Genomic DNA, 17,947 nt, shown 5'->3' on the forward strand with positions numbered 1-17,947 from the left:
ATTCATTTTTTTATGCTTTCTCAAAAAGTACTGAAACCTCCAAAACACAGAAAGTAGTATCAGAGTCACTTCTGAGAAGAAGGGACCTCAGTTATCAGGAAACTGGTGCAACTATTAATGCAAATCCCAAACAAAAAAGTATCTTAGTTTTGTGAGACCAGTTTAAAAAAATCTATTTCACATTTGTGGCATTATCTATCCTGCTTTTGTAAAATATGTTACTTCACCTTTAACAAGTTTGGGGCTTGTTAATGTCAACATCCCAGCATGCCCTGAGAGATCAAGGCCACTAGCAAGCCATACTGGTCCACACAGAATGTCTTCTTTGTGATCTTCTAAAAATGGACACAATCTAAGACCTAAAAAGAAAAAAAACATCATTTTCTTTTAAATTAGCTTAGAATTTAAAAATAAGTAATAAGCAAATATCTATCCCATTTATGATACCACCACACAATATACCATAATTCGAATGTGTTCAAGTAAGAATTCACTATCATGCTAAGGAAATATAGTCAAAGATCTGATATATTTTCACATATCTGACATATGTTGCTTTCCATTCCCATATTATTTACATTCACCTTGATTTTCCAAAAATATTATAAAACCATGACATGATTTTAAATCTTGGGATATTAAAAAACAAGAATGCAAGTATTAGCGCAGCTGTGTTCACAAAGATGAGCTGAAAGTTAAAGCATATTGCCAAAGCGGAATTACAGGTTATTTTTTAATTGTATTTTTAAAACCATGTTTTTGCAAGCCATAAGGAAATCTTTGCCCAACATGATGCATTTTGGATCACTATTCCTTTTACTGTCATGGACAACAGCTCTGTAATTTCACTCACACTGTGATTCCTCTACATCCATGTGCTGCATTTCTTCATTCAAATCAACCAGGGACGGTTTCCCATTTTGTTCCACTTCAATGTTAAGAGCTGGAGACAAAGGAAAGGTGATCTGCCTATCTACTGCTGTTTCTAGAGGATAAAAATATTAGTAAACTTAATTTTGCTTAATATCAATAATTTATGTGCCTGAAATTCTAAAACCTTGTTATATTGGGAACTACTGTGATTTTTATCACAGATGCTACAAAATGGTTGTCAGAAGAAGAAAAAAATTAGGTCCCATTGTTTCATACACTATTCTCTCTTTTAATGGAATTCAATATTCACCTGAGAAATAATGTGCTAGCAACTAAACTAAAAGTTCATACCCTAGGCTGCAGAGTACAAACACCTGCAAAGTTTTCAAAACACCAGTGCCTAAATCCTAGACCCAATTAAAATAGAATCTGTCATGATTCAAAAAAATGCACCCCCCCCACACACACACACGTACATATGTATTTTTGAAAATAAGGAATTTTTCGTGTTTCATTGTTTCTACCCCCTGGTGTAAAGCAGCCATGTGATATGGTAATATGAAATTATCTCCAGCCTTTTAAATTAACCGATTAAGCAGTAAACACCAGACAGTAATGTCTAGTTCCCAACATGTTACATGTGTACAATCTATTCAACGAACTCAAAATACCAAAGTCTGAACTTGTAAAAAAAAGCAAATAAAGTTGGGTGTATTTCTGGCATTATGTGGAAGGCTGAGTTTCACCAATAGTCTTAAGAGTATATGACTTCATTAACAAAGTTCTTTTCCCAATTGGGTCTCCACGTAGGAAGAAACACATGTAAGTCTAGTAGTGATGAAAGTGAAACTAATTTAGAAAGGAACTAACTGAATTTCCCAAATAGCATAATTACATTATTCCGGTTTATGCATTTCCATACAATACTGAACTACCAAAAACCTCTAAAATGTTCTAGAAGTAACTTTTTCTAAAATAAAACGACCAGGAGCAGAGCAGAAAACAAATATGGGGGTAGGGGAGAGAGCAGAGAGGAGGCAGGGGAGGGATATGAAACCTAGACAGTCAAGTTGAAAATCAGTTTGTTTGTTTTTTAAAGAAATAAACTGCAAAATCTTCAAATATAAATTCTGATTCATTCTTACCATTGACTTTCCCTAAGCCCGGAGCTTTATTTTTCAGCAGTGTCACTTGTATCTGCGGAATATTGGTGATGTTTGAGTTCAAAACAAATTTGAAGTCCACATGTCCAACCATACAGGCTTTAGGTAGAACCAATTCAAACACATGTTCATCCCAGCTATTGCTGTCAAATAAGGGGGGAAATGCTAAATACAGCAAAAATCTTTCGCTGACCAAAACCACATTGTCATTAACACTTTTCATATTCTTGGATTTGCAGCCTCCAACAAAACTCAGTGCCTCTCAATGGGATCAAGAGAGAAGACAAGCAGCTCCCAAAAGAGAGGTTAATCTTAGCGCAATAATTGATCTTACCTTAGAAAGTGACACCTACCCTGTGAACTGAACATTGCAATAAACCCTGTTTCTTACACTACGGAGCATTATGCATCAGAATTGTCTGCAGATTCCTGGGCCCCACCCGAAATCTATGAGTGGGGTCCCAGGAATCTGCATTTTAAAACAAGAACTTCTTGGGGCGTGTGGGTGGCTCAGTCAGTTAAGTGTCTGACTCTTGGCCTTGGCTTAGGTCATGATCTCACGGTCTGTGGGATCGAGCCCCAACACCACGCTCTGCGCTGACAGCTTACTGTCTTTCTATCCCCACTAGGATAGAAATTCCAGCGACAACCATATTACTAGTGTCTACAGGAGAGACTGCACAAAGCAACCATTTATCTATCTAGTAAATCAACTTGTGAACTGAGTGACCAAACTAATTGCAATGGTGGATTACTCTATTTTATCCTACAACTAAGAATATAGAAATTTCCAAAATTAAGGTGACAAATGAAAAGAAAAAAGTTATTAATAGAAAAAGTTAAGAGAAACAATATATTTAAGAATTTTATGTTGCCTCTAACAAATATATAATGTAGACTTAAAATTTAATACCCTGAAACAATGTTTTACCTGTCAGTCTGTAGTTTCCAAGTTCTAGTATGCTGAGCAGCATCTCCGTGGTGTTGCTGATGTAAATGTTGAGGATGCCTCCTTTGCTGCTGTTCTTGCTGAACTTCTACCCAGCATGGAGGAACAGTGGCTGAAAACCGTGGGGTCAAAGTCTCAAAGCGGGTTAGCTCCACTAGAGATGTCAGGATGTCAAGGGTGAATGGCTGGTCCACCAATAAATCAACTCCTTAACAACAGTAAATATTGAATTTGAAATAGGTTTTTAAAACAAAGTAGTTTTAATCTGTGTTTTCTGTCTAATCAATTACAACAACTGCAAAATATCCTGAAAGGTGTTATATATATACATATATATATACACATATACGTGTATATGTACATACACGTGTGTGTGTGTGTATATATATATGTATGTGTGTGTGTATATATATATATATATTTTTTTTTTTTTAATTTTTCAGGAAGACGGAGACAGGTCAAATAGAGGAGGGGCAGAGAGAGAGAGAGGAAGAGAGAAAATCCCAAGCAGGGTCTGCGCTGCCAGCAAAGAGCCAGACATGGGGCTCAAACTCACGAAACTGTGAGATCAGGATTTGAGCCAAAACCAAGAGTTGGACACTTAACCAAATGAGCCACCCAGGTGCCTCTCTTGAGAGTTATTAATGAGAGCTAAGAGATCTACAGGCAAATGAATACACTAGCACTGACTACATAATGGCCACAATGAAAATCCACTTGAATATTTTAGATTACAGACAGGGTACCTCTTACTGGACAAACCCAAACTCAACCTGTTAGAAGAGCCTTGACTGGGGTGCCTGGGCGGCTCAGTCGGTTGAGCATCCAACTCTTGATATCAGCTCAAGTCATGACCCCAGGGCTGTGGGATCAAGCCATGAGTTGGGCTCTGTGCTGAGCACAGAGTCTGCTTAAGATATTCTCTCTCTCTCTCTCTCTCTCTCTCTCTCTCTCTCTCTCTCTCGCTTCCCCCTTCTAGCCTTCTCCCCTGCTTGTGTGTTCTCTCAAAAATAAAGAGAAAAAATAGTCCTGACTGAGCTCTAACCAGCCCTAAGTTAATAAGGGCAACAAAAGTAGTGCTGAAAGGCAAGCCAAATCTGTATCAAACCAATAAACAACTTTTAGACTTTGTTATTTACAAAACAAAATGCTAAGCATCAGTAAGTACATAACATCTGCCTTTTTTTACTTCATAAAAAAGTAATTTTAAAAAGGCAAAGCTATACTGATGGCAAATAAATACTTACAAGCTAAAAGCTTAGGGAATAAAATGTGTTAAGAGCTAAGGGTAAAACATTAACAGCACTAACAGCATTAACTGTGGAAGCACAAAGAAGAGTTTAGGGTAACATGTAAACAGCATGAAATGGAATCATATACTTAAGAAATCATGAAAAATTTATTGTAGCTAAACACAGAGAATAAAATTATAGAGTTACTTCAAAGAAGTCCACAAAGCAAATTAGAATTTCAACAGGAGTAACATGTTAGCATTACTTTTTCTGAAAAAGCAGCTCTGGAGGGCAGTATAGAAAGAACATAGATAGGAGAAGACGTACGAACAACAAACAAAAACAAACCTGTGTAATGATGCACAATGGGGCAATAAAAATCTGAATATCGTGCCCCAGGGAGAGAGTATTTTTTTAGCTTTTCAATTCCAGTAGTGATATTAGTAATATTAGCCACTCCATTGATTTTATACTCACTTAATGAACTCCTCTATTTCATGCTATTTCCCTCCCTAACTACACCAAAAGCTCCTTAATGGCCAAAATTGTGTTTTTGCCTCTTAGGTGACATGGCCAATATTGGCCAACCTACCACAGGTGAAAAAGCATTTTTTTATTTTAATGTTTACAACAATTTCTAACTACAGAAAAAAACAGTGATATATAATAAACAAAATCAAGCCTAGTAAAAGAATGGCAACCAGGAAATGAATTCCCTCAACTAAGTAACCAACAGTTGACTGTAAAAACTGAAAGAATGTTTAAGATTATTTAAGTAAGAATCAGAAACCTTTGAACATCACAAGAATTTCTGTTTTAAGAGTCATTTAAAAACTCAGTATCATACCTGAAATGCCAGGACTTGAAGGATTTGATAAAGGTTTGGAACCTTCTGAAGATGGTTCTATTCCTTTAGAAAGAGCTCCATCCACTAGTATATCAGCTTCATCAATATCGTCACAAGCTCCTCCAATTTGGAGAAAATGAAGCTCACCGCCTACAGTGTAGTAAAATGTTATCAACAAAGGCACACAGAGTATGGGTAAACATACAAGTGCACACTACATAGGTAAGAAACTTAACTTAGAATCATTCAACAGGCAGATAAAGGGGGCTGCCAAAGTGACATATCTCCCAGAATTTAGAAATTAAGTTGACAAGGCACTTCAAAATGAAAATTTAATAAAGAAAATGGCAAACACATAAACATATATGAAAACAGTTATTTACCTAGTACTAACTACATGTAAAACACTACCTTAAATGCTTAAAAATTCATTTAATCTTCACAAAAACCCTTGAGATAAGGACTATTACTGTGACCACTTTACAGATAAGGAAACTGATACACCAGCTCTGTATCACAGAAGTAACGAAAACAGTCTTAATTTTTTGAAGTATTCATAATGAAATAAATTCAATTTCTATTTTTTATATCTCTCACATAAAAAAACTGAAAGCAAACTTAGCAAATATTTAAGACAAAAATCAATGGATAAAAGTATATTCTAACAAAAGTATTTAGAGATTCACTTCCACCATGACAGAACAGAGAATAAGGAAGATGATAAATCCACTTCCTGAAAACCAACTACAAAGCTAGACAAAACTGTCCTTCAACCAGGGTGGGTGGGGCAAGCCATGAAAACCAGAAGGACTGCTACTGCAGAGAGGAAAGCTGTCAGTTTAAAGGGCTCAGTCGCAACAAAAATGAGGTGTATCAGCTCTGCTACCTGAAGTCAAGACCCTGTCTGGAGCAAGCAAAGCACTTAATAGAAAGTTGTAAGAAGTGAAAAGAAACATAGGGGGCTTGGTAAACTCTCCACATACTACACAAGGATCAGAGGTTGTACACATGTGTAGCAAAACCAGACCCAGCCCAAGCTATCCATATATTCTCAGTTAACTAAGTCCCATGCATATGCAGAAAAGATGTGAGAGGGTATAACATAAAATAAAAACAAAGAAAACAAAAGCCAAGGCACACCTGGATACAGACTTACTGGTGAGGATACTTAGGCACAATCACTTATCAAAATCTTTGGCTGACCACTAAGCCACGTGGACACAGAGGAAACAAACGAATAATTTAAAAATTAAAACCAGGGGGGTAAAATGACGAGACATATGACTGCAAGACTGAAAAGAAACAAATTACAGAAATATAGTCCTGGTGGGTTAGCAAACAAACAAAGCAACAACAACCTCCAAAGTGGGGGGAATCAGAATCCAGAATTCTACAATGTTATTTAAAACGTTCAGTATTAAATTAAGAATTGTAAGACATGTGAATAAAGAGTGACCCATGCCTAAGGAAAACAAAATCACTGAGAAATATCTCTGAGTTCCCAAGATTTAGATTTGGCAGACAAGGACTTCAAAGAAGCCACTGTGAATATTTTTACAGAATAACAGGAAATCAGGTATGGAGAATTACAGGAACAAATGGTGGAAATGACTCAACAAGTGAAGAATCTCAACAACAAAAAATTATTTTAAAGAACAAAAGGGAAATTCTGGAGTTGAAACATAAAATTCCTAAAACGAAAAGTTCACCAGAGAGACTCAAAGCAGATTTGAGATGGCAGAAGGAATCATAAAGTAAAAACTGAGTATAACTAATTAGCCAATCTGATTAAAAGAAAAAGATTTTTTTTAAGTGAAAATCATCTCAGATACATAGGACAGATCGAGTATAAGAGGGTACACGTAATGGGAATTCCAGAAAAAAGAGAAGAGAACAAGGCAAGGGGAAACTGATGAAATACTGGGAAAAAACTCCCAAATTTGAAGAAAAACATTACACTGCAAATCCAACCAATTCAATGAACTTCAAGTAGGAGAAATACAAAGAGATTCACAGATACCTATGTTATAGTCAAACTGCTCCAAGTTACTCAATGAGAAAATCTTAAATGCAACAAGTTAAATATGACTCATCAGGTGGAATAACTACGATGCAAAATGAAACAAGTGCAGAAATAGTCAACCAATAACTCTACATTCAGTACTACCCTCAATGATGAAAGAAAACAATACCAAATTTACACACACACACACACACAGGTACCAGAAATGATAAGGTGGTAAACACAATGTATATTTTTTCTCATTTCTTTGAAAACTTTTTCCAAAGACAAAGATGGTAGAAAACAACTTTTTGGTTGGGTTTATAACTTATCTAAATGTAAAATATATAAAACCATAGTGGCACAAGAGGACAAGAGAAAAAAAGATCAAAGTATATTTTACTAGAATTAAGTAATTAGCATTATTCTAAAGTAGACTGTGACAAATTAAATCACTAAGAACAGAACTCCAGAAAAAGTATTTAAAAAACAATATATAAACAAAGGCAGCAGTAACGTCACACCAAACAGCTGAGTGGGAAGTTCTAGGTAGGGAGCTCTAGAGGTCAGCTACTGAACTAGAAAGAGTGACTGAGAAATCAACTATTTCCGAACTCTGTAACCCAACCAGAAACAGCAATCAGAGGATGCTTCATAAAAGGAAAGGCTGCTGATCTTCCCTGAAAGTAGAACCCACTGCCACCCCCCATTCCTCAGCCCTGTGCCAGCCATGGGGAAAGTGGCCCACACTTCTGGAGTGGCTGGCTGGTGGCAGGGTGGCCAGTAGTGACCTTATTTCACTTGTTTCACATACAGGTATATGTATGTGTATGTATATTCTATTTGTGAACTTTAATCAAACACAGCCGCATCAAATCTACCTTTAAGTACATTATTACTATTTGAAATTAACTTACAACATTAGTTATAGATTTTAATCAAAAGGTTCAATAATTCTCCATGAGACAACGAGTTTTATGTTATCTGAATATACTCTTAGGACAGTGTCATGTCCATCTGATTCAGTCTGCAAACCTTTTTACAAATTTTACAACTGCTTTATGGACTGTCCTATACATTTTAACACATCAACTTTTCTTTCCTCTTTTTTGTTACTAATTTTTCAAATGCATCTTCATCAGTTAATCCTTGAAGAACTAGGGGATAATTTTCAAAGTGATTAATTTCGCAGGCTTCTTCTTGTCCTTCGATTCATCTGGATAAGTTCTCTCTCACATGAGATCAATTCCTAGAACTTTTCATTATCCAAACTCCAAGAACACATTAACCTGTTTAAACACTACTTCTCCTCTGACTCACCAAAAGCAAATCTCATCAAATAATTAAAATCATTAAACCCTGACTGCATTTCTGGAAAATATTAGTATCTTACACAGATGTGCCCTGGGGCAGGGTCACTCAGGTTTCAAATCCACTCTGGATGGCCTATGGCAAAGTAAAATTGTTTTCATTTTTAAAATCTTTCACATTCAAAGATTCCAAAAGCCTCAATGTACAAGACTTTGGCTTTTGTTACATTCTGGCAATATAATGTAGTTTAAGCACCCGGACAACAGATACCCCAGGTATGAATGCTGACTCTGTCATTTATTAGCTCTGTGACTTAGGCAAGTTACTTAACCTCTCTTTCCTTCAGTTTCCTTATCTGTAAAATGGAGACAGTAATTGTATATACCTCATAAAGTTGGCCCGATGACTAAATAAATTAACAGAAGTAAAGTTCTCACAACAGTGAACAGGCACATACGTAATCAATGAATTCAAGTTATCCTTCATACCACATAGTATTTTAATGATTTTTCTAAACGTTATTAACTCTAATTCAAAGTTTTATTGAAGTTATTCTGCATTGCTCATTTTTTAAATTAATCTATTTGGATTTTGATGTTATATCAAGATTTTTCTTTCCCTTATTTCACTAGATGTATTCCAAACAAGGCAATCTGAATGAACCACTATATTCACCACTACCCTTTTTGGCCAAACTCTTGGAATCTTTATGAAAGTGAGGAAAAACTCAGGTTACTTCCTCCCAAGAACCACAAGTGAGATGGATAACTTCCTCACACCCAGTTCCTCTCTGAAGCACCGGTTACAGTTACCTGGGTTTCAAACATCTCCTGGCCCTAAACTCCTACTACACTATCAATAAGACTATTCATTGTGCCTATTATGATCAGCAATCCTTTTCAAAAACGGCTTTATCTTTCCAACTTAAAATATATAAAATAAGAAAGGAGAAGGGAAAATGCACACTGTTTGTTACTCTGTATGGGGCCTCAGATGTTGCAAAACTGATTTAACTATCAGCCAAAGGTTGGGAGTAAATCAGACAAGGAAAGTTTATTTGGCAAAACTAGTAATTTGTTAAATATTTTTATTTCAGGAGGAAATAATGACCAGTATATGCTCTATGCCAAAAACTGTACATACATTATCTCATTTAATTCTAAGAAGCCTAAAAACAGGCCTTCTGATCCTCATTTATAAATACACAAAGGTTTACTGAGTTCAAAGTAACTTGCCCAAGGCCACAAATTTGAGCAGATGCAGAGTCAGGACTCACAGAAACAACAGCAGGTTATTTTCTTGAGGTTAAAGCAGAGAAGATACTTTGAGAGACTTATTAACTTATTTACAATTAGAATCCTAACCTAGGGCAGTAGAAAAAAGTTTTAAAATGTTAAAACAGTAGAAAGATTTACCACTTCATTCTAAAAAAAAAACATATTCCACTGCATCTATATGGATCTAAAATTCATACTAGGTATGCACATAAGTGAATGCCACATACACAGATTTTATAAGATTTGTAGAAGAACCAAACAAACCCATCTGCTTACCTTTGGTGCATGCACACAGCCTGTCTGTACCCGAGCAGTAAATGACAGAAACAAATGTGTCCTGTTCTTCAGTGCCCTCCTTTTTGGGAGGTTCCACTTTGGCCAAAATTTCAAAATTTGAAAGATCTAATATTTTTACATATCCTCCCTGAGTGGTTATTACCAGGTGTCCAAGAGTAGAAACATCAGCCTTTTTTTCTCTTTCAATGCCATTCTTTGAGGTTAACTGCATTTCCTCAACAGGCTCCTCACAGTCATCTTCTCGATTATCCAATATATCTGGTGGAAGCAAAATGAGCGAGGTAATTGTGTCCTGGGGGTCTTTGATATGTTGGATTTTTATTGGCTCCTCTTCTAAAGTCACTATCCGAGTGGCGTAATTCATTTTATAAAGTATTAAATATCCACCACTAACGTTCCTCTGCTCAGGCTGAATTATCAAAGGAGTCTGTACGTCTGCTGGTGATTCATGTTGGATTACACTAATATTTGCACCATTCACTACAGCAAGATTTGATTCCAGCTCGCCTTTCCGTCTATTACATAGTGCAGAGTTTAATTTATTTAAATTATTCAAGGCCTCTACTTGATTTATTGCACTCAAGGATTCAACAGGGCATGTCCGTAGTCCTACCAACAAATGAATTCCATCAGCACAAGGAGTTATGGAGTCTATACAAAGATTCTCCTCCTCTGCAAACTTTGGCAGCCTCAAGCACTGAACCAAAGTCCCAGGCTTGGGAAACACAGAGTTCCACTTCTCAGAATCTGGAGAGGTAAGGTTGGCTGCTGCATCTGCAAATTGCTGAATATAAGTCACAGGAGGATCCTGCAACAACAACTGCTCCTGACTATCCAGCTCCATTTCAATAATCTGTGGAACTGTAAAACCATCATCGTGCAAACTTTTACTCATTATATTGTTCATCTGTGAAAATATTTTTCCTGCTTTCTCATCAGATTCCTTGATACTATAAAGAAGCAAAATGGGTAAAGTCCTCCTTACCAGAGGAGAATTTAATTCTGAATTAGTACAGGACTCATTGTCAGTTGACCCTTGTTCTGATATACTTTCACCCTGAGTTCTGCTTAAACCATCCAGTGACCTGTGAGAATTACTACTAATGGGTGAGGTAGCAGGAGATTTATATGTTAATAAACCTCCAGCTAATAAACAAGGAAAGGGAATGTTGTGTTGTTCCTGGTGCTTTTCCTTTATCTTTTCACTCTTAGAGTTTGTTAAGCAAGGATTTGCCCCAAGTTCTTCAAGATCCTTAACAGTATCTTCAAGCACATTTGCAACAATCTCCCACTGGAGTTTTTCAGGCTGCTGGAGAATGCTGAGTGCTGTTATATCAAGGCTCACTTCCATGGCTTCCTTCTGTGATGTGTGCCCTTTGAAAAGGAACAATATTCATTAGAATTGGCCTTGAGAATGCAAATCAAAAATCTTTAGTAGGGGCACCTGGGTGGTTCAGCTGGTTAAGCGTTTGACATCAGCTCAGGACATGATCTCGTGGTTCATGGGTTCAAGCCCCACCTCGGGCTCTCTGCTGTCAGCACAGACCCTGCTTCTGATCCACTGTCTCCCTCTCTCTGTCCCTCCCCTGCCTCAAACTCGCTTTCTCTCTCAAACATAAATATTTTAAAAAAAGAAAAAATCTTTAGTATATGGGGCACCTAGGTGACTTGGTTAAGTGTTCAACTCTTGGTTTCAGCTCAGATCATGATCTCACGGTTCGTGAGTTACATACAGCCCCATGTCGGGCTAAGCACGGACAGTGCTGAGCCTGCTTGGGATTCTCTTCCTCCCTCTCTCTGTGCCCCTCCCCTGCTCACTCACTCTCTCTCTCTCAAAATAAATAAACTTAAAAAAAATCTTTACTATAATGCTTTCATTAATTTTCTTTTTTTACACATCTAATCAGTGCATTATAATTACATAAGTGGAAGATTTTTAAGTATTTAAAGGGAAGTTAACCAAATCCGATATAAATTTACTGAGGAAAACCACTGAGGCCATTTAAGAGAGTCAAAATCATTTTCAAGTCAGAATATATTCTCCTGACAATGTAAGCAAACCTTCCTCCCTTTTTAATTTAGGAGAATGGTTAAAGAATGGAGACATTATTGGTATCAAAATAATACGAGTTCTGCCCTTCAATTCTAAACCAAAAAACACTGCATACCATTATAACTGTCACTTAATCACTTTATAGAATATCCACGAAGTGTTATTATAGGGTCAGTTCCTTCTCCTTTACCATTTAAAAGGAGTCATAGCATCCTCTACTCTCTCCCACCCTACCATGCTAATTATCAGTTGATTATCATAGTACACAATGTAACTCTAAGCTCAGCTTAGAAAAAAATTATAGCTACGAAGAAAAAGTTCCAAAAATATGTCATTTTAAAGAGAAGCATAAATGTCTTCTGTGTTATCTGCTAATTTATACTATGTTTAGAGTCAACTACATTACCCCTTAATGAATGACGTTTTGTGTACTGTGTGCTCTTCAAGCTGCCCCCTTATAAAGAGCACAAAAGTCATTTCTCAGTCTCAACACTCCAAACATGCCATGTCTCTGTACACACAACCCTGTAAGAGAGGTCACTCAACCCTTAAACCAGATATAATCTCTTGATACTGAACTGAAAGTCTGAACCAATCTGCTTTTTTCTCACTTGCAAAAAATACTATCAGTCAGGCGACAACATTATTAGCAACAATAACAGCTAAATATTTATGACAAAGAAAAAAAACAGTGGAACTGGCTTTATAAATTTAGATAAGAATACAAAAGAGTAAAGGAAATAAATACAAAATAATCAAGGAAACTTGCATGAAAATTTGAAAGCTGCCCAAGTAAAAGAACATGCAAGTGAGATTCATGGAACATCATACACTTAACACTGAAAGTTCTGTTCACACCATTTCTGTTACTAAATCATCTACTACTTCTCCAAAATGCTCAGTGACAGCTTTATCTATTATTTCCCATTTTCTGAGGATAATCTTCTCACTTCAAATAATGTCACTTTTATGACCTAAAAATGAAACCATTTCTAGTTAAACAGAAGAAAATTGATTATACACTCAGCAATTTAATTGTCCTAATGGAACTGTTCATTTATTTAACCACTCATTTGGCTACAGTCATATGCAGTCTGTCCATATTGCCATGTATTAAGTCTAATTTAGATGTGAATTTAGATTTGAAATTAAAAGTTGACAGTAAGATTCTGATAACATGTAGTACGCTATAACCAATCTTGAGGATGCTCAACTATTAACTGAACTAAACTGAAACTTTTTAAATTATTTATTTTAAGTTATGGTCAGAAATCTATTTTAGTTTGTCTATCTACAGAGACATAGAAACAAAATAACCATAATTTACATACATTAACACACATTTAAGAAATAGAAGGTGGGAGGCACCTGGGTGGCTCAGTCAGTTAAGTGTCCGACTTCAGCTCAGGTCATGATCTCACGGTTCGTGAGTTCCAGCCCCGCGTCAGGTTCTGTGCTGACGGCTCAGAGCCTGGAGCTTGCTTTGCATTCTGTGTCTCCCTCTTTCTCTGCCCCTCCCTCACCCATGCTCGCTCGCTCGCTCTCTCTCAAAAATAAAAACACTAAAAAAAATAGAAGGTGGGACTATTAATAAAGAAAGGCAATACAAGAAGTGGCATTATTACTCTGCTTCTTCCCAACTACTTAAGCATTCTATTTCAAAAGACTGACAAAGCACAGTAACAACTGTTAGTACAGTAAGAAAATCTGTTATCTCATCTCATAAATTCTCAAACCTACTGGACTGCCAAACAAGTGTTTATACTATACACCTACAAATAGACTGCAATACAATATTGTCCTGATAATCATTTTGGGAAACCAACAGTTCTATATGCCAAACCTCCTGAGGGTAGCAATGAGGTTTTACCTAAGTATTTTTCTAAAACTATCAAATTTCAGTTTGAACTCCTCTTCAATCTCCTGTCACACACTCTTCCCACTCTTTACAAGAAGCAATATATCCTTACTACTATTACCTATATCCTCGGTAATATTGCCCAAAGGCCAAACTTTTCTCTCTGACATCATCTAGATAACTTCAAAAGTCATAACCTTCACATGAAAACAGGTAAAAGTCTCTTAGTCTCCATCACATTTTTGAAATTAAGAAATACATTCCACAATTCTTCAGACCACATCATTCACTTTGATGGGAATCATCTAAAGTTGGTAAATGTTAAGTTTTGAAATAGCATCTATGACTTATTTTAGATACCTCAGGAAAAGAACACATCTTCTGTTCATATCACAAGCTTCCATAAACTCACCAATAATCTTTCAATATAATAAAATTAACTTAGAAGATACAGTTATCCCCCCTCCATAGGCGGGGGATATGTTCCAAGATCCCCAGTGCACACCTGAAACTGTGGATACTATCGAACCCTATATATATTTTACATTTTATTCATATACATACATATGATAAAGTGTAATTTACAAAAGAGGCACACTAAGAGATTAACAGCAACAGCTAATAATAAAATAGAACAATTATAATAATATCCTGTAATAAAAGTTATGTCAATGTGGTCCCCCTCAAAATATCTTACTATACTGTACTCACTCTTCTTGTGATGATGTGAGATAAAATGCCTACATGAGGAGATGATAAAATGCCTGTGGGAGGAGATGAAGTGAGGTGAATGACATAGGCACTGTCTCGTAGCATTATGGTACTACTGACCTTCTGACCACGTCAGAAGGAAGGTCGTCTGCTTCAAGATGGACCACAGGTAACTGAAACCATGGAAAGCAAAACCACAAGTAGGAGGGAGGGGACTACTGTACATATTTTCCTACAAATGAATTAACTAGTTATAAATCCTACAAGGAGGGAATTAAAAATTTTGAACCAGAAGGATTTTTTTCTCTTACCATAGCTACCTTTTAATACTACATATGGACAACAATCCCAACCCTAAATGAGGTATCATAGAGAAAGTCAACAAAAATACATGGTGACTTTCTCAGATACTGGAAAGTGAGGTAAACAGGACTATAGTATCTAAAGGAAGTGTGAAAGAGCAACTAGGCATAGATGAAACAGATAAAAGTAGAAAAGGGAAAAGGAAACAGACCAAAGAGACATTATAATTACAAAAATACCTACTGAGATCCTTAGACCCAGAGAAAAGAACAAAGCTACAGCATACAAAGGAAAGGTTATGGTTAGAATCAAAAACTTTGAGAGTAGAAAAAGGAAAATTTAGTTCAAACACTTCACTTTTCAAAGGAAAAACTAAGGCCCAGAGAGTTTGACTTGACAAGACACAAGAGTTAGTAGAAGGGTTCAAGTTCTAAACAGGTCTCCAGGTGACCTGTGACCAGTTTATTATTTTTATCAGATTAAGAAAATGCAATTGTAGCTCTTTTCTGTTTTTACAAAAGGACAACAAAATGGGAAAACAGCACTATCTTCATCAAACCAAATTTTTTTTTGATGAATCTATTTTTCAAGAGCTAATGATACAATTGTATATCATTCAGGACATTTCCCTACTTTAAACATTTTTTTTCATTGCTACGAACTACCTCAAAAGACAAGTTAGATTTAACCCCAAATCCACCCCAAGGTGTAGCATTGTATGGGGGCTTTAAAAAATTTTCATGACAATTTAGAATTTAGCAAGCACTCGCCATTCTATAATTACTCGAATTTTTGACAACTGTTCTATACAAAGCTGTGTCTCTTCCACACAAGTTACACATATCCTTAGTTCATAAGATTTGACATTACAAAACAGCCACAATTTAATAAGTCACTTTTTAAAAATACTGGGTGCTTCCCAGGTTCTATGCTTTATTTTTATATGCTATATCTATATTTTTATCTTAATCAGTCCCCAAAACTCTAAACAGATGTTAACATAATTCTTTTATGTATTATTATTTATTAGGAAATGCTTTCAGCCTATAATAAATAACAGAGTTAGAATTTGAATTCTGATATAGAAAAATTATTATTTTTTTTTTTAATTTTTTTTTTCAACATTTATTTATTTTTGGGACAGAGAGAGACAGAGCATGAACGGGGGAGGGGCAGAGAGAGAGGGAGACACAGAATGGGAAACAGGCTCCAGGCTCTGAGCCATCAGCCCAGAGCCCGACGCGGGGCTCGAACTCACGGACCGCGAGATCGTGACCTGGCTGAAGTCGGACGCTTAACCGACTGCGCCACCCAGGCGCCCCTAGAAAAATTATTTTAAGATGTACTATTAATTAGCCTTGCCTATTATATAAAAAACTACATTAAAATGCAAAGTACAGTCTTTCACCCTAATATGTCATAAGATAATGAGAAAGGCAGCACTTACTCGATTGCCTTAATGTCTATGATTTTATATTTTAAAATATATTTTAAAATTTATTCTCTATTCATCTGTTTTATTTTGGGAATAAAGAATCTTAATTTCAGTATTACTTTTATATAACCACAGAATAAATTATGCAAATAAACTGAACACATTCTGTCTTAATGTCAATTCCTTGACATCTATGACAAAACTTCAGTGGAACTATCACTTCAGGAGTGCCTGGTGGTTCAGTCGGTTGGGCGTCTGACTTAGCTCAGGTCATGACCTCACAGTTTGTGAGTTCAAACCCTGCATCGGGCTCTGTGCTGACAGCTCAGAGCCTCTGCCCCTCCCCCACTCATGCTTGCTTGCACGCCTGCGCTCTCTCTCTCTCTCTCAAAATAAACAAACATTAAAAATAAAAATCACTTCAATCTGTTTGGCTTGAATATGTACCATTTAAAATATAAGTATGGGACTCCATATATACTAATTCAAGACCTCTAATGTGCATTTCTGTGTATATTAGTGAAAATTCAGAGTTTGCATTAACTGAGAAATTTAGAATTAAGTAATATTTACCTACAAATGAACAACTGCAAAGATTTAAAGAAACAGACTAACATTTTTTTACATACCTGTCACAGAATCTGATCTGGAATGCTCTTCACTGTCTGAATCCTCCAGTAAATCGTCACTTAAAGACAAAGCAAAAAATAATTTAAATTTCCAAAAAAAAGTATACATAATATGAGACAAAGAAAAAAGTACAACGACCACTGCCTTGTATCTCAAATAGAAGTATCATACAAAACTATTAAAACTAGCTTAAATGACATATAAGTAGTCTGAGATCGTAAGTGACTAATAATGCTGGTAATGGATTACCTTAAAATCATGAAATAAGCATCTGCCTGGAAAAGGGCGTGGAAACCTCTAAGAATCTATAATAAAATTTGTAGGGATATGAAGACCGTTAAAGAATGACAGAAAATAGTCTAGGTAAATAAAAGGATAAAAGAGAGAAGCAGCTAATAATATCAAGTACAAACTTCTAGTAGCAAAATTTTAATAACACTGTGTTACAGAATTCCAGAAAGCTGTCCTAGAACAAAATAAAAGAGCTACATAAATAGATGTGTATGTACACGTACTCACACACATGCATGTATTTCACTTTTGTTTTGTATTTGGTTGGTTTGGGAAGGGGTGATAAGAACTCTGTGACAAGCAGGGAAACTATCACAACTCAGAAGTCAGGGGTTAAGAAGAGACAATAGTTCCTCCTTTACTCTTCACTGTGTCAAGAAATCGCCAGCCTCCCTCTTGGCATTAACTTTATCCTCACTCTCTATTGTTCACCGACAAGAAAAAAACTTAACAAAAGATCACTCTGGCACAATATTAGGCTGTGTCTGTACTCTAACAATCAGCACTTCTACAGCAGTGCTAAAATTCTGATGACCTCAATTACAAAAATAAAAAGATTCATTTTGGAGGAAAGTAAATATTAATTCTCCCTTTTTGAAACAATGTATTTCACTTACAACTGAAATAACCAAGTACTTGCTTTAAATGAAATATAAGTTAGTAATTTCCGTTTAAAAAAAGTTTGAAATATGGGGGAAGGGGAGGACTCAGACAC

The 17,947-nt window shown here is 36.0% G+C and overlaps 1 protein-coding gene across 9 annotated transcripts in view; it reads right to left on the reverse strand.

The window, feature by feature from the left end:
- BIRC6 (baculoviral IAP repeat containing 6) overlaps positions 1 to 17,947 on the reverse strand; it is a 226,587-nt gene that overhangs the window by 160,553 nt on the left and 48,087 nt on the right. For 6 of the 9 annotated variants that reach the window (XR_007150730.1, XM_047851566.1, XM_047851563.1 and 3 more), the window contains exons 9-15: positions 16,941 to 16,999; positions 9,931 to 11,325; positions 5,065 to 5,214; positions 2,968 to 3,193; positions 2,019 to 2,179; positions 854 to 985; positions 228 to 359 (exon numbers count right to left, since the gene is read on the reverse strand). Coding sequence is in view for 8 of the 9 variants with exons in the window: in XM_047851566.1 (XP_047707522.1) it covers positions 228 to 359; positions 854 to 985; positions 2,019 to 2,179; positions 2,968 to 3,193; positions 5,065 to 5,214; positions 9,931 to 11,325; positions 16,941 to 16,999 (2,255 nt within the window). In the remaining variant the exon portion in view is untranslated. The remainder of the gene's footprint in view (positions 1 to 227; positions 360 to 853; positions 986 to 2,018; positions 2,180 to 2,967; positions 3,194 to 5,064; positions 5,215 to 9,930; positions 11,326 to 16,940; positions 17,000 to 17,947) is intronic. The other 3 variants (XM_047851564.1, XM_047851565.1, XM_047851568.1) reach the window with 2 other exon arrangements.

Source organism: Prionailurus viverrinus, chromosome A3, assembly GCF_022837055.1.
Source record: "Prionailurus viverrinus isolate Anna chromosome A3, UM_Priviv_1.0, whole genome shotgun sequence".
Taxonomy (NCBI): Eukaryota; Metazoa; Chordata; class Mammalia; order Carnivora; family Felidae; genus Prionailurus; species Prionailurus viverrinus.